General features: G+C 44.9%; 1 protein-coding gene across 2 annotated transcripts; it reads left to right on the top strand.

Moving 5' to 3' along the window:
• Positions 1 to 252: 252 nt before the first annotated feature.
• LARP6 (La ribonucleoprotein 6, translational regulator) lies at positions 253 to 22,607 on the top strand. 2 transcript variants are annotated; one of them, XM_002825618.5, is made up of 3 exons: positions 253 to 633; positions 17,637 to 17,847; positions 21,049 to 22,607. In XM_002825618.5, exons 1-3 carry the CDS (start codon positions 434 to 436, stop codon positions 22,111 to 22,113), a joined length of 1,476 nt encoding a protein of 491 aa, XP_002825664.3. In that variant the 5' UTR covers positions 253 to 433; the 3' UTR covers positions 22,114 to 22,607. The 2 variants fall into 2 exon arrangements, with proteins under 2 accessions (XP_002825664.3, XP_009248257.1); XM_009249982.3 differs by lacking the exons at positions 17,637 to 17,847; positions 21,049 to 22,607 and adding an exon at positions 2,795 to 3,081 and having other exon boundaries at positions 340 to 633.
• Positions 22,608 to 23,379: the final 772 nt, after the last annotated feature.

Genomic DNA, 23,379 nt, shown 5'->3' with positions numbered 1-23,379 from the left:
TGTGGCTGCCACCCCCGGAGTCAAGCACAAACAGAAGTCAGCTGTGCTGGGCCCATCCCTGCGGCGCCGTGAAAGAAGGCGCAGGAGGAGGGAGCCCTGACACCTCCTCTCGGGCTGGGGCCCCACAGCGGCGAAAAGACGGAGGGAGTGATCGGGGGTCTCGGGGATCCTTCCGGGACGGGCCTCCGCGGGAGGAGCTCCGGAAAGCCGCCCTCCACCTCCCAGGCCCCGCCCGCGCGGGCGCTCCACTAGCGGTCGGGGTGGTGGCGGCGGCGGCGGCGGCGCGGGGCGGGGCGCCGCGACCCCTGTCCCTCCCCTGGGCCGAGCGGCAGGCGCGCTCGCACCGCCCCCGCCCCCTCGTCGCAGTCGCTGCCGACCGGCTGGCTGGGCCTCGCGGCGTGAGGACCCCGGCGGCGCCGCAGTCCCGCGAGCCATGGCCCAGTCCGGCGGGGAGGCTCGGCCCGGGCCCGAGACGGCGGTGCAGATCCGCGTCGCCATCCAGGAGGCCGAGGACGTGGACGAGTTGGAGGACGAGGAGGAGGGGGCGGAGACGCGGGGCGCCGGGGACACGGCCAGGTACCTCAGCCCCGGCTGGGGCAGCGCCAGCGAGGAGGAGCCGAGCCGCGGGCACAGGTAGGCGCGGCGGCTGGCCCGGGAGGTGGGCCCCGAGGGGGCGCCGGGCCGCGCGCGAGTTCGGGGCGCTGACTGCGCGCGACAACTCCTCGGGCAGAGGGGGTTGAGTCAGCCCCGCCGCCGGGGAAGCAGCTCCGGGCCGAGCCCCTGAGTCAGAACCGGCCCGTGGAGGCAGCCGGTGCCCCAGCCCGCAGCTTCGTCGCCCCACCGAGGCTCCCAGGGCTGGCAGCCGGGATCTGAGGGGCCTGGACGTGGGGATGTTCAGGGATCCAGGAGGAGGACTTTCACGGGCCATCCACACCACCCCCTCCTCTGGAGGAGGCCTCTTCTCTGTGGGCTCCCTCAAGACACCACCTCCCCATCCCCGCAAAGTCCACCCCTGCCCGCCTTCCCCTCCCCTTGCGAGTGGTCCCACTTACCCTTCACTGCCATCATCGCCCTGCCTTTCCCAGTCCTGCTGGCTGCGCTCAGCCTTTAGGTGGTAGCAGGCCAGGTACATCGGACACTTGCTGATGGGGGATTCCAGGAGGTGGGATTTCAAGGTAATTTGAGACGGATACAGGACTTGCTGCTTTACATCCGCTGCCCTGGGGGATTCCCATTTTCACACAGCCTTTCCCACCAGACCTTTATGTTTGCATCATCTTGAGGCCTTGTGGGGGTGGGGATGGGTTCCTGGGTTTTGGGTAGTTTGGAGCTGCTATGGCACTTGTTTAACCTTGTCCCGGGTCCCGAGCTTTGTCCTCAGGCACCTTGGCTCCTGTCCACTGATGCCCAGGCCCTTAAGGACTGGTGTTTCGTTCCTGCTGTTGAAAGGAGATAAAACATAGACATAGACATGAGAGTGGGGAAATGACAGAACTTACACATTCTGGTGGATGCCAACAGGCACTTATTAGGAGCCCTCTTTCTTCTAGGACCCTGTCCCAGGCGTTTAGCTGTTAAGGTTCTGCAGGATTGTCCTGGCAAGCGTATATCTACTTCATTGGGAGAATACTCAACTCAAGGGTGGAAGAATACTGGGCCCAGAGCCATTCTCTATTACTGGCTCACCCTTCCACAGGTTAAAGGGTCAGACTTCTGGACCCAGAGATTCGGGGCAGACCAGTAGAGACAGTTGTTAGGGGAGAAAAGTCAGCCCACCAGGGTAGGGCAGGAAAGCTGGACCATAGTGTATGACAAAGTAGATAGATCAGTGCTTTATAACGCAAGGCCTGTTCGTTTAGCTCTGTGCTAAGCACTGAGAGCATAAAAATGATGAACCCTTAGTCACTGACAGCTCACAGTCTTGAGAAGGCAGTCCCCTAGTCAGATAATATCAGAGTATGTAAAATAGCCCCAAGTGGTTTGTCCTTATAACTTTATTTTCCTGTGGCAGTGGCAAATAGCCATCCCTATCCTGAGGGCTAAATTTGTGAGATTGTATGATTAGCCAGGATTAAAGCTCTACTTATGTTTAAGGCCTGGAAAGATCCCTTATGGAGGTCTAGGAGAAACCAAGCCTCAGTATGGGTAGGCCTCTTGCCTGAACCCCTCTCTCTCTTCCTCCAGAACTGCCCAGCTCCCGTGGCTTGAGTCTCAGCAAGTGTTCAGTCTGAAGCCCTTCCTGCTGCCCACTGGCATAGAGTTGACCCCAGAAAACCCCTGGGGTTCTTCGGGGAGCTGACAGAGCCCAGTGGGCAGGCACCCAGAGCACGAGGAGATGTAGCCAAGAACAGGATCCACACTATCCCCTGTTTGGGCCCAGGCTCGCATGGCAGCAGCCATCACCCGATGTGAATGTTCTCAGCTCCTGGAGCCTACAGGAGAAAGCCCAGATTCCTCAATCTGCTTATTAAGATGTGACACCCACTCACATCATCTCCTCAGCCCATTGCTTCCTTCCCTGCCTGTCAACAGTTCATGCTCCCGTGATTCCGTCTAGTTGCCTGAGCATAGGGGGCTATTTTGTGTCTACATGCCTCTGCACCCCCATCTCTAGGTCCTCTGATTGACTGATTTCTAGTCAGCCTTTAAAACTTCGCCGCCTCTTCTCCACCACCCCCAATCCCCACCCCAGAGCTGGCTGTGTTTCCTTTCTTCTCTGTTGCTGTAGTACTCTCTACATTTTATGCCTAGCACCTTCCACAATTGTGATTCTATCATTGTGTCTCCCTCACAGGAATAGGAGCTCGGTGAATTCAAGGACCATGCTTACTTCGTTCATTGTATCTTCAGCACCTAGCACAGCACCCAGCACACAGGACACGTTTGTTGACTGAATGTGTATCTCTATCATCACACTCACTCCATGGTGTTGAGATATTTGTGTTTCCCCTCCCCTAGACAGTGAGATCCTTGAAGGCAGCTGCCTTATCTTATTCCTTTTCGTATTTCCATACCTAGCCTAATACCTAGCTTATATAAGGGAACAGAATAAACGAACAATAAAGAAAAGTCTTTACAGCCTCTAAAGTGTTCATTGATCATCTCCCCACATCTCATTCATTAAAAAGATGCCTTTCCTTTTATTCTCACCTTTTTAACATAAAAATTTTCAAACATAAAGAAAATGTGAAAAAATAGTACTATGAGCATTCATATACCCATCATCTAGATTTAACACTTAACATTTTGCCATATTTGGTGAATGGATATACAATGTATGTGTTTTCCCCGAACCATTTGAGGTATGTTTTACACAAGATTATACCTTAAATACTTCATTTTGTAACTCCTAATGACATTCCCTATAAAGCCCTAACACTATTATTGCAACTGAGAAAATTAACTATCATTCCCTAATATAATCCTGAAGATAAGCTAATAGCCAAGTTCCACATTCAGGATTCCCCAAATTGTGCCACAATTGTCTTTTACAGCTGTTTCTTTTTTCCCCTCAAACCAGAATATGGTCTGGGTTGAGGCATTTGCTTCTTAGATCTCTAGACTGTATTAATCTAGAAATTTCTACCATTTTTTTCCCTAATGCTTTGCTATTTTGGACAGAAGAGGTCAGACATCTTGTTGAATGTCTAACATTTTGGATTAGTCTAGTAATGTTCTCATGGTCTTATTTTACTTGCTCCTTCGTACCATGTGCTTCTTATAAACTGGAAGTTAGGGCTAAGGTTTTGATTTGATTCTGTTTAAACATTTTGTCAAGAATGCCTCATACTCTGTGCCTGGAACTTGATGTTCCACCACTTCAGGAGCCATCCCACCTTTAGTGATGCTACATTTGACCATTCGATTAAGGAGATTTCTCCATCGTACAGGTTGTCTTTCCCTTTGCAGTTAACAAGTTATTTGTGGGCTTCTCATCCTGGGTTCTGTTAAGTTGATGTATCACATTTATTGATTTGCATATGTAGATCCATGCATGCATCCCAGGGATAAATCTCACTTGATCATGGTGAATGATCCTTTTAAGATGCTGTCGAATTCAGTTTGCTAATATTTTGCTGAGGATTTTTGCATCTATGTTCATCAGGGATATTGGCCCGTAGTTTTCTTTTCCTTGTTTGGCTTTAGTATCACGGTTATGCTGGCCTTGTGAAATGAGTTTGGAAGCATTGCCTCCTCTTCAAAGTTTTAGAAGAGTTTGAGAAGTATTGGTATTAGTTGTTCTTTAAATGTTTGGTAGAATTCAGCAATGAAGCCATCAGGCCTTGAGCTTTTCTTTCATAGGAGATTTTTGATTCCTGATTCAATCTCCTTACTTGTTATTGGTCTGTTCAGATTTTCTGTCTCTTCATAATTCAGTCTTGGTAGGTTGCATGTTTCTAGGAATGTATGCATTTCTTCCAAGTTATCCATTCCTCTTGCAATATTCTTTCCCCAATGACCTTTCACCTAATTATTTTAGCATCTGTTGATGATCCTTACCTAAGTTGGTTATTTCACTGGGGACTGGAAATTGAGGATCTTCTAATTTTCACATTTTTTGTATGCTTATTAGCCAGCATTGCTCTACTTTAAAAAAAAAAAAAAAAAAGCTTTATCTCATCATCTGGATTGAACAAAAGTTTCTCCTAAAGAGGCAAAAAAATGCTTAATTATTTCCCTTTAATTACAGTTTTCAAAGAGATAATTTGATATAATAGTCACACTAAATAATTTAAATGTGGGCTCTTCCTCAAGCTTATACTCTCCCTGTCTCTCTGATTCATGGATTTGTATTTATTCGCTTTTTAATAATTTGTCACAGTCATTTTTGGTGCTCAAAACGTCTATATTGCAGCCAGCAGACCCCCTTGAAGCTGGCCTCCTTGTGTCTTTTTGTAACATGCCCATTAGTCTTTAAGCACTTCTTTGCTTTCTGGTACTAGATATTCCAGGCATAATTTGTACTTTTCCTACTCCAGTCATGGAATTCAGCCATTTCCACAGGAATCTCTGGTTTTTTCAAATACCAGTAAGAAAGTACTTAGAAACCAAGACCTGGAATTAGGAAAGCTAACTTCTGCCAGGGTATTGTTGCTTTCAGAGCCTTTCAGTGGACAGAACTAAGAAATATATATATATATTTTTTTTTTTATTTATTTATTTATTTATTTATTTTGAGACAGAGTCTTGCTCTTGTCGCCCAGGCTGGAGTGCAATGACCTGATCTTGACTCACTGCAACCTCCACCTCCCAGGTTCAAGCGATTCTCCTGCTTCAGCCTCCTGAGTAGCTGGGATTACAGGCGCCTGCCACCATGCCTGGCTAATTTTTGTATTTTTAGTAGAGACGGGATTTCACCATGTTGGCCAGGCTGATCTCAAACTCCTGACCTCGTGATCCACCTGCCTTGGCCTCCCAAAGTGCTGGGATTACAGGCGTCAGCCACCATGCCCGGCCAAGAAATATGTTTTTTAAAAAACACTTATATCAATAATTCCAATTCAAATTTACATTACAGGATTTTTGCTGTTTACTTCTTTTATTTATTATACTGAAAATCTTGGTTCCTAATAACATTAACATAATTACTTATTTTCTTTGTCTTACAATGTGTAAAAATGATTCAAAGTTATAATATTAAATATTAATATGAACAATAAAAACCATTGAGCAACCTGCTTTTCATTTAACAACACAATCTTCTAGGTTTCTCTTTTTTTCCATAATGTTTTCAGGACATTGTACAGGCTGTCTTTTCCCTGCTTTGGATGGTGATAATGAAAGTCTTTACTTTTTTTTTTTTTGAGACAGAGTCCTGCTCCGTCACCCAGGGTGGAGTGCAGTGGCGCCATCTTGGCTCACTGCAACCTCCGCCTCCCAGGTTCAAGTGATTCTTATGCCTCAGCCTCCCGAGTAGCTGGGATTACAGGCACCCGCCACCATGCCTGGCTAATTTTTGTATTTTTAGTAGGGACAAGGTTTCACCATGTTGGCCAGGCTAGTCTCGAACTCCTGACCTCAAGTAATCTGGCTGCCTTGGCCTCCCAAAGTGCTGGGATTACAGGCATGAGCCACCATGCCTGGCCTCCACTTTTTTATTAATGTAAATTTTTTTGTCAGATGTAGAACTAAGTGCCTTATATATGTAGTCTCTACTCCATACTACGAATCATTATCTAGACCTGCAGAGACATCCACTAGTTGTATATCCCTTTCCCAGGCTCAAGGGCTTATGCCAGAACGGCATGGCAGAAGACAGGGTCAGAGAGGAAGTTCATGTCTCTGTAATAAATATATGAGAACCCATGGGCCATGCAAGCATAAGATGTGCCCCCTGCTAGCACCATCCAAAATATGGTTTGTAAAAGGGTGATGCCTTTAACAAAGTTGAGAACATACCTGTGTATGTTTTCAATCTGTCTCAGTGAAGAATCTTTATCTTTTGAATCTGCCCTGGTGTTTTTGTATTGCATTATCAATTTGCCCTTTTTGAACCATTTCACATTCATTATCTTGTTCTAGAGGTGAGTCAAAAGAAATCTCACACAGACAGGACCTGGACCCTAGTGTTTTTCATAAATGATGTTTCTCTTTTGTGTTTGGTACCTTCCTTATTGGTGTCCACCATTTTCTTGGTCTTGGTGGTCAAAATACCATATTCCACCATCTGCAATGATAGATCATGAGTCCAAGAAATCATTCCTGGATTGAAAGTTGTAGTGAGGATCTCATTATTCTACCATCTTAGTTTGGATACTTTCCTCCTGTAGGGTATCATTTGATTAACTGCGCAATCAGAGTAACCAGATTCAATATTTTATGAAAAAAGTAGCCTTGGATGTTTTATGCTAAAAATCATTTTGTTTCTCTAAATCATTTACAAATATGATACACCTGTAATCCCAGCACTGTGGGAGGCCAAGGTGGGCAGATCACGAAGTTAGGAGTTTGAGACTAGCCTGGCCAATATGATGAAACACTGTCTCTACTAAAAAATACAAAAATTAGCCAGGCATGGTGGCACGCACCTGTAGTCCCAGCTACTCAGGAGGCTGAGGCAGAAGAATCGCTTGAACCCAGGAGGTGGAGGTTGCAATGAGCCAAGATCGTGCCACTGCACTCCAGCCTGGGTGACAGAGTGAGACAACATCTAAAAAAAAAAAAAATTCAACACTGATTCATGGAACCCAATTACTTGTTTTAAAATGTACCCCTTTATTTCTACCCATTTCTCACAGTTTTATAGCTATAACAAAAGACCTCATCACTCCCAGTTTACAATGTTTTATTAAAAAACAAAACAAAGCAAAACTTTAAGTGTAAAACTTTTCCAAGCCTCCTTGAAAGGCCACTAAGAACATATTCGTCAGAAACCATACTTCCTCCCTCAAAGGATCCTGATAGGTATGATTTGCCCTCAAAACTATTTGCTTTACATTGGTGATACTTTTTAAATTTCCATTACGTGCAAGGCTCTGGGGTAATACTATAATGAAAGAAACCAGCTTGACTTCTACTCTCAACTCAGTGTTCAGGCTGCTAATAAAATATGCACACAAGTAGCTATAATACAAATATAGATAAGTGTTGGGAGAAGTAGAAATGATTTTTTTTTCCTAGGAGAATTGCATTTAAGATGGACCTTAATGTGTGACTAGAATTTAGCCTGAGAGAGAGGAGCAAGGCATTCAGAGACAGGAACAGCAAGCTCAAAGGCACAGAGTCCAGAAAGCTTGTGACACTTACAGATAACTATGTCTTTCTGTTTGTTTGGAGCAAAGGATCTGAAAGGAAACCGATGGAAATAAGTTTTGATGCTGGTTACAGCCAGATTCTAAATGAATCTGAATATGGAGCTGAAGACTTCGTTGGGTTTTTTTATTATGTATGTATGTATGTATTTATTTATTTTTTGAGACAGGGTCTCACTCTGTCACTCAGGTTGGAGTGCAGTGGCACGGTCATGGCTCACTGTAGTCCCGACATCCTGGGCTCAAGCAATCCTCCCACCTCAGCCTCCCAAATAGCCTAGATTACAGGTATGCATGACCATACCTGGCTAATTTTTAAATTTTTTGTAGAGACAGGGTCTTGCTACATTGCCCAAGCTAGTCTCGAATTCCTGGCCTCAAATGACCCTCCTGCCTTGGCCTCCCAAAGTGCTGGGATTACAGGTGTGAGCCACTGTGCCTGGTTGGGAGTTGAAGAGTTTGATTTTTATTTAACAGGAAATAGAAAACCTTTTATTATTATTATTAAAGTAAATCAGTGACATCAAGTAAAGCAGTGATATACTCTAGCTGTTCTTCAAAACATGTAATATGGCACAGAGTGGAGGAGGCTGTAGCCTAAAATATAACATGGGAGGTGGCAGGAGGTGGGAAGACAGAACCCTAGAAAGACTGTGGTTGGGAAATATACCAAAGATGCAGGAGTAAAAAGGGCTACAAATATCTGAAAGGTAATTTAAATTCTTCCTTTAGAACAATTTCCTAGCCTCTCTGTCTGCCAGTGGAAAGTAGCAGGTATTTTATTTTTAAGGGGGAAAAAAAAGAGACAAGATTATTTTCTTAAGGAATTGAATGAGCTCACTACGGAGATCTAGGGATGCGAAAGCAGAGCTGGCAGCCGCAGAGTAAAGCCTTCGCCATTTGAGTAGAGCCCCCAGCTCAGTGATTCCCTACCTGCTCACCCTCACGTGAAGCCTGCCACTTGGCATGCCCCACCTGTGTACATACAGCCATCTAGGAAGAAAACCAGTGGGAGTGTGCCCCTGCAGAGGGAACCCATACAACCCACCAAGAAAAAGCAGGATGTACCTTTTGTCTTCACAGTGAATAGCTGTGGAGTATAACTCCCCACACCCTAAGTATGGGCTGTGTACAGTGGCTTTCTTCCAAAGAGCACAGTATGGGAGTGGGGATAAAGGGAGTAGTTTTACAGGGGAGAAACCTGACAAACACTACCTCAGATAGGTGATCAAGGTTAACATCCACAGTGATCATTCATGTTGATAGCATGTACCCTGATAGGATGTGCTGAGAATGGAAATTTACCTCTGTGGTCCTCTTGCCAAAAACCCATAATCCCAATCTAATCATGACAGAGAACATCAGAAAAATCCCAATTGAGGGACGTTCCACAAAATACCTAACCAGTACTTCTCAACACTGTCAAGGTCATCAAAAACAAGGAAAACTGTCACAGCCAAGAGGCGCCTCAGGAGACATGACAGCTTAATGTATTAATGTATTGTGGTGTCCTGGATGGGATCCTGGAACAGAAAAAGGGACAATAGGCAAAAACTAAGGAAATCTGAATAAAATATAGACTTTAGCTAATAATATATAATGAACTAAGAAACTATTTGTAATCAGTTCATTGGTTGTAACACATGTACCATACTAATGCAAGATATTTATAACATAGCAAGCCTGGGTGTATATATGGGAACTCTCTGTACAATTTTCACAACTTTTCTGTAAATCTAAAACTATTCTAAAATAAGTTTATTAAACTCTTTAATAAAGAAAAAATGAATTATTTATTAGTCGCATGAAAAAAATCAGTGGCATGAAAGTTAAATGGAAGAACTGACCCCAAAGGATACAGAGGTGATGATGTTGAAACAAAAGACTCAAAAATGTATACTCCAACTAGCACCCTGAGAGTGAACTTAAGATACTGCATCCACAAAACAAGAGTAGGAAGCTCTTAGAAGGGAACGCTCTAGGATCAAAAAGAGTTCTTAGAAACTAAATAAATAACTACTAAAATTTAAAAATTCCATAGGAAAGGTTAGAATGTAATGTCAAAGAAATCTCTTAGTGTGTAAATTACAAACAAAGACAAAGACAGATCATGTGAAAGAAAAAATAAACATAGAGGACCAATCCAGGTGGTCAGTCAACTAATAGGACTTTAAGACAAGAAATGTAATCTTAGCAAATGACTTAGCCCTGTAGGGAACAGTGTTTACATAGTCATAATAATAAAATACAACTGATTGACTTTCAATTTTCAGTATGTATCTATAGATAAAATATAGAATATTAGTTACCGAATGGAATGAAATATTATGAACCATGGCAAAATGAAATAAAAGTACATCTCATGCAATATGGAAGATTGGATATAGGTGAGATGGAAGAGAGGGTAGGACAGTAGTGTGTATTAATATATCACATGTAGCAAGGAATTGAAAAATACTTTTTAATGTTTATGGAATAAGAAACCACTTAAAGTATATTATTTTAAAACACAAATAGGGCCGGGCATGGTGGCTCATGCCTGTAATCCCAGCACATTGGGAGGCTGAGGAAGGCAGATCACATGAGGTCAGGAGTTTGAGACCAGCCTGGCCAACATGGTGAAACTCTGTCTCTACTAAAAATACAAAAATTAGCTGGGTGTGGTGGTGCGTGCCTGTAGTCCCAGCTACTTCAGAGGTTGAGGTGGGAGCATCGCTTGAACCTGGGAGGCAGAGGTCGCAGTGAGCCGAGATCGCACCACTGCACTCCAGCCTGGGCGACAGAGTGAGACTGTCTTAAAAAAAAAACAAAAACAAAAACAAAAACAAAAAAAACGTTGGGCGCGGTTGCTCACGCCTGTAATCCTAGCACTTTGGGAGGCCAAGGTGGGCAGATTGCCTGAGCTCAGGAGTTTGAGGCCAGCCTGGGCAACACGGTGAAACCCCATCTCTACTAAAATACAAAAAATTAGCCGGGCGTGGCAGCATGCGCCTGTAAATCCAGCTACTCAGGAGGCTGAGACAGAAGCATCATTTAAACCCAGGAGGCAGAGGTTGTAGTGAGCCAAGATCATGCCACTGCACTCCAGCCTGGGCGACAGAGTGAGACTCCGTCTCAAAAAAAAAAAAAGACACCAAAACCACAAATAGAAGGCTAATAGAAGAACCAAAACTAAAAGAAAATTTGAAGAAGGAGCTATTTAGGGACATAAGTCATAAGTGACCCCAAATACTCATTTTATATAGTAAGACATGAATAGAGAATGACTACAGTTGGCAAGTGAGAAATAGAGCTATAAGCATATTTTATAGAGCTATGAGATAACTCTCCTAAGAAATAAATGGCTGAAGAGAAGTTACCTCTAGGGAGGAAAGGTGGAATGGGGAATTGTTGGTTTCTTTATAAGTTCCCTACTATTTTATTTTAGTTTTTGCTATGTTTATCTATTACTTTAATTTTTTGGAATCATGTTTTAATGAGCTATTAATAGTGTCCAAGGGAAAAATAATGAGGATGGTTGGAATGGCAAAGAGAGAACAGATGGGAGACCCTGCAAAATGAAATAAGCACTTTATAATTGACTAAATATGGGGGCAAAAGAGAGAGTGAAAGGACACATCCTAGATCTTGAGCTTAAGTACATAGAAGAGTAAATAGGGAAAGTAGTTGGCAGGGTGGGTTGGAAGGGAAGATATATGATTGTCACAGGATGATTGTAATCGGCAATAAGTTGACAAATTCAGGTTTAAAGGATATAAACTTAATATTCATAAAAGATATGGTATCTTTTCCCTTTTGAAGGCTATTTCACAAACAGGAAACAATGCAGCCTGCTCCTGGATATAACATAGGCTTTCCAACTCCCCCAAGATCCCCCTTTGGAGATGCACAGTTGCTGCTGACAGCACTCATGCAGAGGGTGGAGTCCTCCAAGCGCAAGAAGCTCACCTCTGCACCCGTATAGGGGTTTATGTCACCTCCACAGTATCACCCACCTGTTCTGGAATCTCTGGCTATCTGCCTGTTTGCTCAGTGGGTGCAAATAATTGATGCAGAATCACCCCCGATACATTATGGATAGTCTACTGTGAGACTGTGTGAAAGGAAGGTCAACTTCCCAGATAGAATGCCTGTTGATAGGCCTAGGCTTCAGTCCTGCCTGAGGTCAGGTTCTGCAGAAGGTGAGAAGTTAGATTGTGGACATATTTAATCTGATGCTACATCAGATTGTCCTAGTGGAAATGTCTGGCACGCAGTTAGGAATTGAGGACTGCAGCTCAGGAAGGAGAGGAAGGTGTGGGGCAGCGGACAGGCTGGGGGGTAGATTTGAATTTGATGAGCTTACAGGAGCTGAAGTGTAGAGGTTGCTAGGGGATAAATTGTCAGGGATAGATTCTTGGGTAACACCTACACTTAGAAATGAGAAGAGAGGCCAGGCGTGGTGGCTCATACCTGTAATCCCAACACTTTGGGAGGCTGAGGTGGGTGGATCACTTGAGCCCAGGGTTTCAAGACCAGTCTGAGCAACAAGGCAAAACCCCATCTCTACAAAACAAATAGAAAAATTAGCCAGGCATGATGGCACATTCCTATAGCCCCAGCTACTTGGGAGGCTGAGATGGGAGGATTGCTTGAGCTTGGGAGGCTGAGGCTGCAGTGAGCTGTGTTCATGCCACTGCATTCCAACTTGAGGCGACAGAGCAAGATCCAGCCTCAAAAAGAGAAAAGAAAAGAAATGGAGAGAGAAAGAGGAGACATAGAGGGCAATAAAATGGGGAGAAGAATCAGAAAAGAATAAGTCACATAAGCCCAGGGGGGAGAGTATCAAGAAGAAGGTGGTCAATAGTGTCAGATCCTGCATCAGGGGCAAGAAGACTGTGTGAGGCCATTCTTGTGTTGCTGTAAAGAAATATCTGAGACTGGGTAATTTATAAGAAAAGAGGCTTGATTGGCTCTTGGCTCTGCAGGCTGTATAGGAAGCATGGCACTAGCATCCGCTTCTGGGGAGGCCTCAGGGAGCTTACAATCGTGGTAGAAGGTGAAGGGAGAACAGGCACATCACATCATGAAAGCAGGAGCAAGAGAGAGAGTTGGTGATGGTGGGGGTGGGGGTAGTACCACATACTTTTAAATGACCAGGTCTTATGAGAACTCACTATCAAGGGGGCAGCACCAAGGGGATGGTGCTAAACCATTCATGAGAAACCACCCCATGATTCAATCACCTCCCACCAGGACCCACCTCCAACACTGGGGATTACAATTCAACATAAGATCTGGCTAAGACATGCATTCAAACTATATCAAGGACCAAGATGGAGAATAGACACCTGGATATGGCTACAAGTTCTTTGATGGATGTCTAGAGACACAGAACAAGCTGGAGCGAAGGTTAGGAAAAGGGAGAAGGGGTTGCCCAACGGAGGTCTAGAGAAGCTTGATTGGATGAGCTCTATCCTCTCCATCCAGTCTGAGACAGAATCATCTGCAGGCAGTAAAGCAGACATGGCAGACCTTGGGAAGACTGGGAAGCTCTGGAATAAGCATTAGAGAGATTGAGAAGGTATACTGCCTTCCTTCCATTATGCTTTATTTGTTTATGAGTTTACCTTTTGTAATAGCATTTATTGCGCTAGTTTGGGAGTAGGACTAACTTGTCTGTGGGTCCCTTTGGTAGTGCAGTCACTTCTGAGATACTAGCTATTTGTAGTAAGTTAGACCATTTTGCCAATACTCCTGAGTCTGCTCAAAACTCTTCACTGGCCATTAGCACACACCCGGCCCCATCCCCTGCGATTTATTGACATCTTTGTTAGCTGGGCCAGGAATTCCCTTTGCATTTGTAGTTATTTTGTCTGTTATATCCAACCCATCTGTTTTTTGTTTGTTTGTTTGTTTTTGTTTGAGATGGAGTTTCGCTCTTGTCACCCAGGCTGGAGTACAGTGGCGCGATCCCGTCTCACTGCAACCTCCGCTCGCCGGGTTCAAGCGATCCTCTTGCCTCAGCCTCCTGAGTAGCTGGGATTACAGGCGACCACCACCACACCCAGCTAATTTTTATATTTTTGGTAGAGATGGGGTTTCACCATGTTGGCCAAGCCGGTCTGAAACTCCTAACCTCAGGTGATCCGCCTGCCTCAGCCTCCCAAAGTGCTGGGATTACAGGTGTGAGCCACTGTGCCCAGCCTCAACCCATCTGTTTTAACTACTATTTAGGGGATAAACTTTCCCTAATAAAATGAAATTTGTTCTGTCCATCTTGCATCTCCTTTTTCATCCTATTGGTTGTCCCACTGATGTTTTCCCTTGGCGTGTTTTGAGGACTTCTTTTCTCCATGTAGTGCTGCTGAGGTTACTATTGTATTTGGCTGTTTAAGTAATAGAAAACCCAACAAGTGAATTAAACAAATACGATTTGATCTTTCTCATGTAATAATAAAAAATCTGCAGGTAGATAGTTATAAGAGCTGGTCCAACAACTCAATAATGTCAGGGCCAATAAAGTCAACAAATCAGGCCAAGCTGATTCTCTTGGCCTTTTCCTTGTGGTAGTAAAATGGCTGCTACAGATGCAACCATCACATCCACATTCAAAGCAGATAAAAGGGGAAGGGACAGGGCCAAGAGATTTTCACTTAAGTGTTACCGGCCATAACATTTAGTTTTTATAGCCTCTAGAGTAAAGAAGGCAATTGAAGCCGGGAGTGGTGGCGGGCGCCTGTAGTCCCATCTACTCGGGAAGGCTGAGGCAGCAGAATGGCGTGAACCTGGGAGGCGGAGCTTGCAGTGAGCTGAGATCGCACCACTGCACTCCAGGCTGGGCGACAGAGCGAGACTGTCTCAAAAAAAAAAAGGCAATTGAGAAAGTGTTTGTTATTGGATGTTGGGTGAGTCAGCTTAATGTCTGACTTTTATCATCCCATTTTAACAAGACTTAAAAAAAAAACTTTAAAATTGAATCCCCCTGTCATTTTCTTCATTATACATTTTTTTTTTTTTTTTTTTTTTTGGAGACAGTCTCGCTCTGTCACCCAGACTGGAGTGCAGTGGTGCGATCTCCGGTCACTGTAACCTCCACCTCCCAAGTTCAAAGGATTCTTCTGCCTCAGCCTCCCGAGTAGCTGGGATTACAGGCATGCGCCACCACACCTGGCTGCTTTTTTGTATTTTTAGTAGAGATGGGGTTTCACCATGTTGGCCAGGCTGGTCTCGATCTTCTGACCTCAAGTCATCTGCCCACCTCAGCCTCCCAAAGTGCTGGGTTACAGGTGTGAGCCACTGCGCCAGGCCTCTTCACTCTACATTTACCTTGAGACATCAATAAGGTATTTTAAAAGCCATTCCCAGGCTGCCTTCAGGCAAATAGCTAAAACTCTTTATTTTTAATCAACCAATGCCTATATTTTATACTAATTATAATTTCTGAATTTGAAAAATTTTTAAATAGATTTATTTGCTTTTTTTCTCTCTTGCCAGAATATTTGTTTTTCCCTCATTTTGAGTATTCCACAGTTGCTTCTTTTCTTTTTTTTTTGTTTTTGTGAGGCTGAGAGCCAGTGAAAATTTTGTTGAAGGACATATATGTATGTGTCTTTTCCAGCTTTAAGTGATCACAGTAATAGGCCTTGTTCAGATTACTGGTCCTGACACTGCGTTGCTAAACCAACTCCTATAACTACCTACCTGCAACTTTCTGCTAACTTCTAATAATGGCATCAGTTATGATGTGGATAATCAGTATTCTCTAAATGTTTATTGGTTTGAAATTGTTATACTCCCCTTATGAAAGATTAGCCCTCCTAAGGAAGCTCTGTCCAGGATTGCTTTGGCTTGTTTTCATCACCTAATGATCTTAGGGAGAGGGAGAGGAGGAAGTCTACCCAGGTGGCACTGCTGGTGATGGTGGGCTTTATTAAGAAGGGCCCCAGTGATGGGATTATTTCCAGAGTCCATTGCAGGGTCCAAGCAAAACATATAAGATATTATGTATGCTGGCTTTGGAGACAGAGGATTTGAGTTTAAATCCTAGATCTGCCTCTTATGAATGAGCGAAGGAATGTATCTATGCCTACTGAGCTTTAAGGGTACGCTAGGCACTCTTCTGGATATTTTCATGTATTAATTCATTGAATCTTCACAACACTCCCATGAGGGTAGGGACTATCATGATTCCCAATTTACAGGTAATAGAACTGAAGTGAGAAGCAGTGGAGTTCCTTGCCTAAATTTACTTAACTAACAAACAGTGGTACAGGTTGAACATCCTTAATCAAAAAATTCAAAATCTGAAATGCTCTAAAATCGGAAACATTTTGAGCGCCACCATGACACCACAGATTTAACAGGGGTTAAAAACTGAGATAGTGACACCTTTGCTTTCTGATGGTTCAGAAACTTTGTTTCATGCACAAAATTATTACAAATATTGCATAAGTTTACCTCAGGTTATCTGTATAAGGTGGACATGAAACATAAATGAATTTGTGTTTAGACTTGGGTCCCATCCTTGAGATATCTCATTACATATACGCACATATTCCAAAATCTGGAAAAATTGGAAATCTGAAACACTTCTGGTCCCAGGCATTTTGGATAAGGGATACTCAGTCTGCACCAAGCATTTGGACCCAGGCAATTTTAACTCTAAAGCCAGGACTCCTAGAGCTGGCAGCCCTAAGAAATTACACTCCCATCTGTAATTCCAGCACTTTGGGAGGCCAAGGCAGATGGCTTGAGAGTCAGTGATCATGTATCCACATGGAGATTGCACCACTGCACTCCAGGTCTTGTCCTGAACCTGCTAAGAATCAAGCTTTTATTCTTTAATAAATATGGAGGATCTTACCGAAAGGTCAAGTAACTCTGCTGTACTGTCTTCTAGAAACCAGGATTTGAGGGGGTGGAGTAGAGAAGGAAGAATAAGAGAGTGTATGTGAAAAGCATTTTGCCAGTTGCAGAGCGCCACATACATGTCAGCAGAGGGTGTTAGTATAATAATAATTATTATTATTTTGAGACAGGGTCTCACTCTGTCTCCCAGTCTGGGGTACAGTGGTGCAATCTTGGCTCACTGTGACCTAGATCTCCCGGGCTCAAGCTCTCCTCCCACCTCAGCCTCCCAAGTAGCTGGGACTATTGGTGTGCACCACCACACCTGGCTAATTTTTGTTGTTGTTATTGTTGTTTTATAGCCACAGGGGTCCCACTCTGTTGTCCAGGCTGGTCTCAAATTCCTGGGCTCAGGCCGCCTGCCTCAGCCTCCCAAAGTGCTGGTATTACAGATGGGAGCCACGATGCCTGGCCAGTTATTATTTTTATGATCCTCCATACTTGTTAAAAACGAAAGATTGACTTCCTAGCTGTTCGGGGGCAAACCTCTCCTTCTGTGGCCATGTGACCCAGTGTCATTTCCTAGGGCTGCCGTAACAAAATACCATGAGCTGGATGGTTTAGAACAACAGAAATATATTGTTTTATGGTTCTGGAGGCCTGAAGCCTGAAATCAAGGTGTCAATAGGGCCATGCGTCCTCTGAAAGTACTAGAAATGGATCCGTTCTAGGCATCTTTCCTCGCTTCTAGTGGCAGTCTTTGGCGTTCCTTGGGTTTTGCTACATCACCCCAGTCTCTCCCTTCGCCTTCACATGATGTTCTCTCTGTGTGCATGTCTGTGTTCAAATTTCCCCTTTTGATAAGGACCCCAGTTGTGTTGGATTAGGGGGTCCACCCTACTCCAGTAAGACCTCATCTTCATTAATTGCATCTGCAGTGACCCCCATTTCCCAATAACATCATATTCCAAGGTATTGGGGGTCAGGACTTCAACATATGAATTTTTGGGTGGCACAGTTCAACCCCTAACACCCGGTATCTCCTTCTGGTCTCAGTGGCACCACGGCAAGTGGAGGCGAGAACGAGCGTGAGGACCTGGAGCAGGAGTGGAAGCCCCCGGACGAGGAGTTGATCAAGAAACTGGTGGATCAGATCGAATTCTACTTTTCAGATGAAAACCTGGAGAAGGACGCCTTTTTGCTAAAACACGTGAGGAGGAACAAGCTGGGATATGTGAGCGTTAAGCTACTCACGTCCTTCAAAAAGGTGAGGCTTGGTTCTCAGAAGCTGCTTTAAGGATTTCAAGTTTGTTTTGGGTTGTGCTTCTAAACATTTTTTTTTAACTCCCTTGAAACCTGATGACGAACAATTTTTAAAATTAAGTCTGTGCCTGAAAAAGAGAAAAATGGCTAGGAGAAGGGATTTAGGATTGTTAGGAATATACTCCCACACTATTAAAAGGGTCCTGGGCATTGGGACAAATCTCAGCTGGCAGCAGTTATGAAACAATATTACTTGTTCTTAGTAAAGTTCAGGCACTTCTGCCAAGCAAGTGGGTGGCCAGGAGGATGTGATACCAGGACAGACGGACTCAAAGGCCTTGAGAGATACCTGCCAGGCCTAAAATTATATGAAATCCAAGCTTTTCATTTGTCAAGTTGAATAAGCAAAGAGAGAGAATGAGCACCCAGAACTCTCAGAAATGAGCCTTCTGTAAGACACACATGCTCTGCCTGTGTGACGCCATCATCCTCATCTATACAATAGGGAGATGAGATTTGTAATTATTGCTGCCATCTGGGCAGCAGACTGCTTGTCCCTGCCATATATAGATCCAGTGTTTGGGCTGTGTACTGTCTACTTCTCAGAGAATTGACAGACTAGTTGGAGTAAGAACTCTGTATCTCCCTTAGGGGAAGTGCATTTACTAGAATGGAAAAGCACCACGCGGCCTGTTGCATAACGGGATGCGTAACAAGTGGGTCCCAGCCAAGTTGTCTGTGTACTTTGTCAGAGAGCACTGGAGAAGAGCTTTTCTCCTTGGACCTCTTCCCTGCCTCACCCACTGGTGTACTCTTCCTGGCCCTGTCGCTCTTTTTCCTTTATTCATTCATCAAATATACTCATTGTCTCTGCTGAGTGCTGTGCTAGGCGCAGGATGTACAGAATGAAGATCGTACTTCCCCTTGTCCTTGACAAGCTCGCAGTCCAATAAAGGAGAGAGATCTGAAAGATTACAGTGTGACCACATACAGTAGGACAAAAGAGAGAACACAGTACTGTTGGGAGCTAGTTGATCAGAGCAACTAACCCTGCCTGGAGAACTGAGAAGTCTTCCCAGAGAAGGTGACATTGAAATAGGATTTTGGAGGATGAGTAGGAGTTTTCTAGGTACAGGGGAATGGAAGGGGTATTTTAATGGCCAGAGAACAGTGAGCAAACCTTCATATGAAAAGTGTTTGTGGGGGAATCCCAAAATGAAGCAGCCAGTGGAATCATCCAGCACGTCTCTTTATTCCTCCCTAGGGACCCCGAGAGTCAGCCTGTTTTGCTTTCCTCTTTAAGCTGCCACTTATGGACCTATTTAGGAATGTTCTTCTCTGTTGAAACCTGGCTGCAGAGTACAGACAGACTCCCTAACACCTCCAAAATCAGGGCAAAGATCCTTTTCATTCTGAAGGATTTCCTATTAATCACAAAAGGGGAACATACATGACAAAGGTAAAAAACACAGGGAAATTACAACGCTTCTGAAACCTTAGAGTTCTTCTAGTAATTGCACAAGGACGAAAGCTCCCTGGTCCCTTTTCTCAGGTGCTACCTGGACCTTCCTTATGAATGGTCATGGACCCAGGCTTAGGATGCTCAGACTGTAACCGAGATTTCCCAGTGGACCTTGCTTCTGGCTCAGGAGGGATATTCAGTCCTTGCGAGAGCCTGCTTCTCTTGCAATGAGATGTGGTCCCCCGCAGACTTCTGTAGCCCTCCTGAGTAAGGCAGTGCTGTGCTTTCCCCAGGTGCTCCTAGCTCAAGCTTCAGGCTTAGGAAATTGTCTCTTTTTATCTCCCAAGTGCTCCCTCCCTAGCTGTTTTTGGAGAAGGCTCCACCATGTTTCACCCCACAGTGAGCCACTGCCTGGCTTTCCCACAGCCTCACATGCACCCGCAGTCATCAGCTTCACCCTTTCTGGATTCCTCATGGACTCTGTCCACCTGAAATCCGACCCTTTGTCTGGGCCTGATCCTCTGTGCCCTTGGCCCCGTGTTCTTCTAGTAGCCTAAGTCTGAGCCATTTCTCCCAGAGACCACAGGCTACAGTGGACAGTGCTCTCTCTCTAGGAGCCTGTGTATAGTAATGGGTCTGCCAAGGTTTCCCCATCCTGCCCAGTGAGTGAGCTTTTCCTTCTTGAGTTTCATGAAGTTCCTGTTTTATGCTCAGAGGCACCTGGAGTTCCCAGTTCTTTTGCAGAGGAGCTATGTTGGCCTGTTCTCAGAGGACTCAGGGGGATCTCGCCATTACGGGCTCAGGTTACCCACCTCACCCACCTTCACTATTTCTTTGGGATGACTCATTCCCCCTGGCATTCCCTTCACCGGAAGTGGGCCTCTAGAAAATTACTGTTTTACAGTATAAATATAGCTTCCATATACTGCAACATTGATACAATTTCCACCAACAGAGGAGGAGGAAGGGATTATTTCACCATTCTTAGTGAGGCCCAAGTTGGATTTAATTTCAAGTTGAAATAGTCCATGTCATTCTCAGGAGATATTGCAGTGAAATGTGAAAGATCTTTTGGAACCTTCTCTGTATCAAATGCAGAAATGCAGAAATACTGCTTTAGAGAAGCATTTGAATGTTAAAATCTCCAAATCCTATCAAAATAATAGCATGTAATATTGGAAGTAATGATAGCACATTATTATTTAGTACTCACTGTGAGCTAGACACTATTCTGTTTTATATGTAAATGAGTTTGTATGTGTCTGTACATACATATGTACATGTATATATTGATTCGTTTAATCCTCAGGACAGCTCTTTGAGATGGCACTATAAACATCTCCATTTTCCAGGGCAAGTCGAGGCACTAAGAGGTTGAATAACTTTCCAAGTCTTACTGCAAGCTAGAGGTGGGCCTTTGATTTGTGTATACAGCAGCCTTGTTCCAGAGCCTGCAAATTTAACCTCTAAACTTGCACAGAATGGAATATTTCCATTTTCATGGAGAGTTCTGTTGGACAACACTGCTGTGGTGCCCTTGTTTGAAATGGTAGAACTTGTTTTCATTCACTTATTCATTCACTAGATTTTTGAGTGTTTACACATACCATGTATGATTCTAGACACTAGAATACAGGGATTCTAGTGTTACAGGGATAAGGAAGTGAGGGAGGGAGCTTATAGCATACACAAGGATGGACAAGGACATTAGATACTATTTCAGATTTGCTTTATGTTCTGCAGGTGAAACACCTTACACGGGACTGGAGAACCACAGCACATGCCTTGAAGTATTCAGTGGTCCTTGAGTTGAATGAGGACCACCGGAAGGTGAGGAGGACCACCCCCGTCCCACTGTTCCCCAACGAGAACCTCCCCAGCAAGATGCTCCTGGTCTATGATCTCTACCTGTCTCCTAAGCTGTGGGCTCTGGCCACCCCCCAGAAGAATGGAAGGGTGCAGGAGAAGGTGATGGAACACCTGCTCAAGCTTTTCGGGACTTTTGGAGTCATCTCATCAGTGCGGATCCTCAAACCTGGGAGAGAGCTGCCCCCTGACATCCGGAGGATCAGCAGCCGCTACAGCCAAGTGGGGACCCAGGAGTGCGCCATCGTGGAGTTCGAGGAGGTGGAAGCAGCCATCAAAGCCCATGAGTTCATGATCACAGAGTCTCAGGGCAAAGAGAACATGAAAGCTGTCCTGATTGGTATGAAGCCACCCAAAAAGAAACCTGCCAAAGACAAAAATCATGACGAGGAGCCCACCGCGAGCATCCACCTGAACAAGTCCCTGAACAAGAGAGTCGAGGAGCTTCAGTACATGGGTGATGAGTCTTCCGCCAACAGCTCCTCTGACCCCGAGAGCAACCCCACATCCCCTATGGCGGGCCGACGGCACGCGGCCACCAACAAGCTCAGCCCTTCTGGCCACCAGAATCTCTTTCTGAGTCCAAATGCCTCCCCGTGCACAAGTCCTTGGAGCAGCCCCTTGGCCCAACGCAAAGGCGTTTCCAGAAAGTCCCCACTGGCGGAGGAAGGTAGACTGAACTGCAGCACCAGCCCTGAGATCTTTCGCAAGTGCATGGATTATTCCTCTGACAGCAGCGTCACTCCCTCTGGCAGCCCCTGGGTCCGGAGGCGCCGCCAAGCCGAGATGGGGACCCAGGAGAAAAGCCCCGGTACGAGTCCCCTGCTCTCCCGGAAGATGCAGACTGCAGATGGGCTACCCGTAGGGGTGCTGAGGTTGCCCAGGGGCCCTGACAACACCAGAGGATTTCATGGCCATGAGAGGAGCAGGGCCTGTGTATAAATAGCTTCTATTTTTAATACCAGCTCCACTGAAAACCACCTCCGTTTTCAAGGTTCTGACAAACACCTGGCATGACCGAATGGAATTCATTCCCCTTTGAGAGATTTTGTATACATGTAGACCTCTTAATTTATCTATCTGTAATATACATAAATGGGTACGCCATGGTTTGAAGACCACCTTCTAGTTCAGGACTCCTGTTCTTCCCAGCATGGCCACTATTTTGATGATGGCTGATGTGTGTGAATGTGATGGCCCTGAAGCTGTGGGACGGAGGTTCCCTGGGGAAAGTCTGGCAGCATCTCTCTTCTTTGGTATGGAATTTTTCCCTTCAGTGACTGAGCTGTCCTCGATAGGCCATGCAAGGGCTTCCTGAGAGTCCAGGAGAGTTCTGTTGTGCAACAGCAAGTAGTTAAGCCTATAGCATGGTGTCTTATAGGACCAAATCGATGTTACCTGTCAAGTAAATAAATAATAAAACACCCAACTGGGAATGCTGACTTTGAGGTTATAGATTATGCATGACAAAAGTCTATGCCTGTCTGACAGAGCTGTGGGTGGTATGTCATGAGGTCCTGAGGAGCTTAGCAGAGGCATCTTTCTTTTCTTTAAGAGAACATTTAAAATTTTTTTTATTTGTACACATTTATGGGCTACATGAGAAACTTTGTTAGATGTTTATAATGCATAGTGATCAAGTCAGGGCATTTAGGGTTCCTCACTGTACCCCAGGGCTCTCCTTGGGCTTCTGGCAGCCTGAGAGGTGTCTCATTACAATGAGTTTTACTGAGCAAAGGCAGCTGGGTGTATACTGAGGATGTACAGTCCAGGACCCACAGCATTGATCTCACCTGGGAATTTATTAGAAATCCAGATTCTCAGGCCAACCCTAGGCCCACTGAATTAGAAAGTCTGGGAGAAAGGCCTGGAATTTGGGTTTTAACAAACCCTGCAGGTGATTCTGATGAACGCTGGAGAACCACTGGATGGACAAAGCCTGCAGGACTGGAGGTCAGTCCATTTGACCCCCACATCTCTCACTATTTTGTGACCTTGGGAAGGTTACTAAGCCCCGTGAACCTCATCATCTCCCTGTGAATTGCTTTGTCATGATGTCCGTGTCTGGAATGCAGCTGGCCCTCCATAAATGTTAGCTCTCTTTCCTTCTCACTTGGGTTAATGTTTGTTATCATCAGGAGCTGCCTTGGTGTAGCAGAAAGAGCACTGGCCTAGATTCCAGTGTTGGCTTATGCTCTGGCTATTTGG

Source organism: Pongo abelii, chromosome 16 (assembly GCF_028885655.2).
Source record: "Pongo abelii isolate AG06213 chromosome 16, NHGRI_mPonAbe1-v2.0_pri, whole genome shotgun sequence".
Taxonomy (NCBI): domain Eukaryota; kingdom Metazoa; phylum Chordata; class Mammalia; order Primates; family Hominidae; genus Pongo; species Pongo abelii.
The sequence above is the reverse complement of the archived record's forward strand: the minus strand, read 5'-3'. Positions and strand labels throughout refer to the sequence as shown.

What these genes read in the sequence shown, in the direction of transcription:
- LARP6 (XM_002825618.5), top strand. Translation starts at nt 434, where the DNA reads ATGGCCCAGTCCGGCGGGGAGGCTCGGCCCGGGCCCGAGACGGCGGTG. An exon ending in GAGCCGAGCCGCGGGCACAG is followed by an intron (nt 634 to 17,636) that starts GTAGGCGCGGCG and finishes TTCTGGTCTCAG; the next exon opens with TGGCACCACGGCAAGTGGAG. An exon ending in TACTCACGTCCTTCAAAAAG is followed by an intron (nt 17,848 to 21,048) that starts GTGAGGCTTGGT and finishes TATGTTCTGCAG; the next exon opens with GTGAAACACCTTACACGGGA.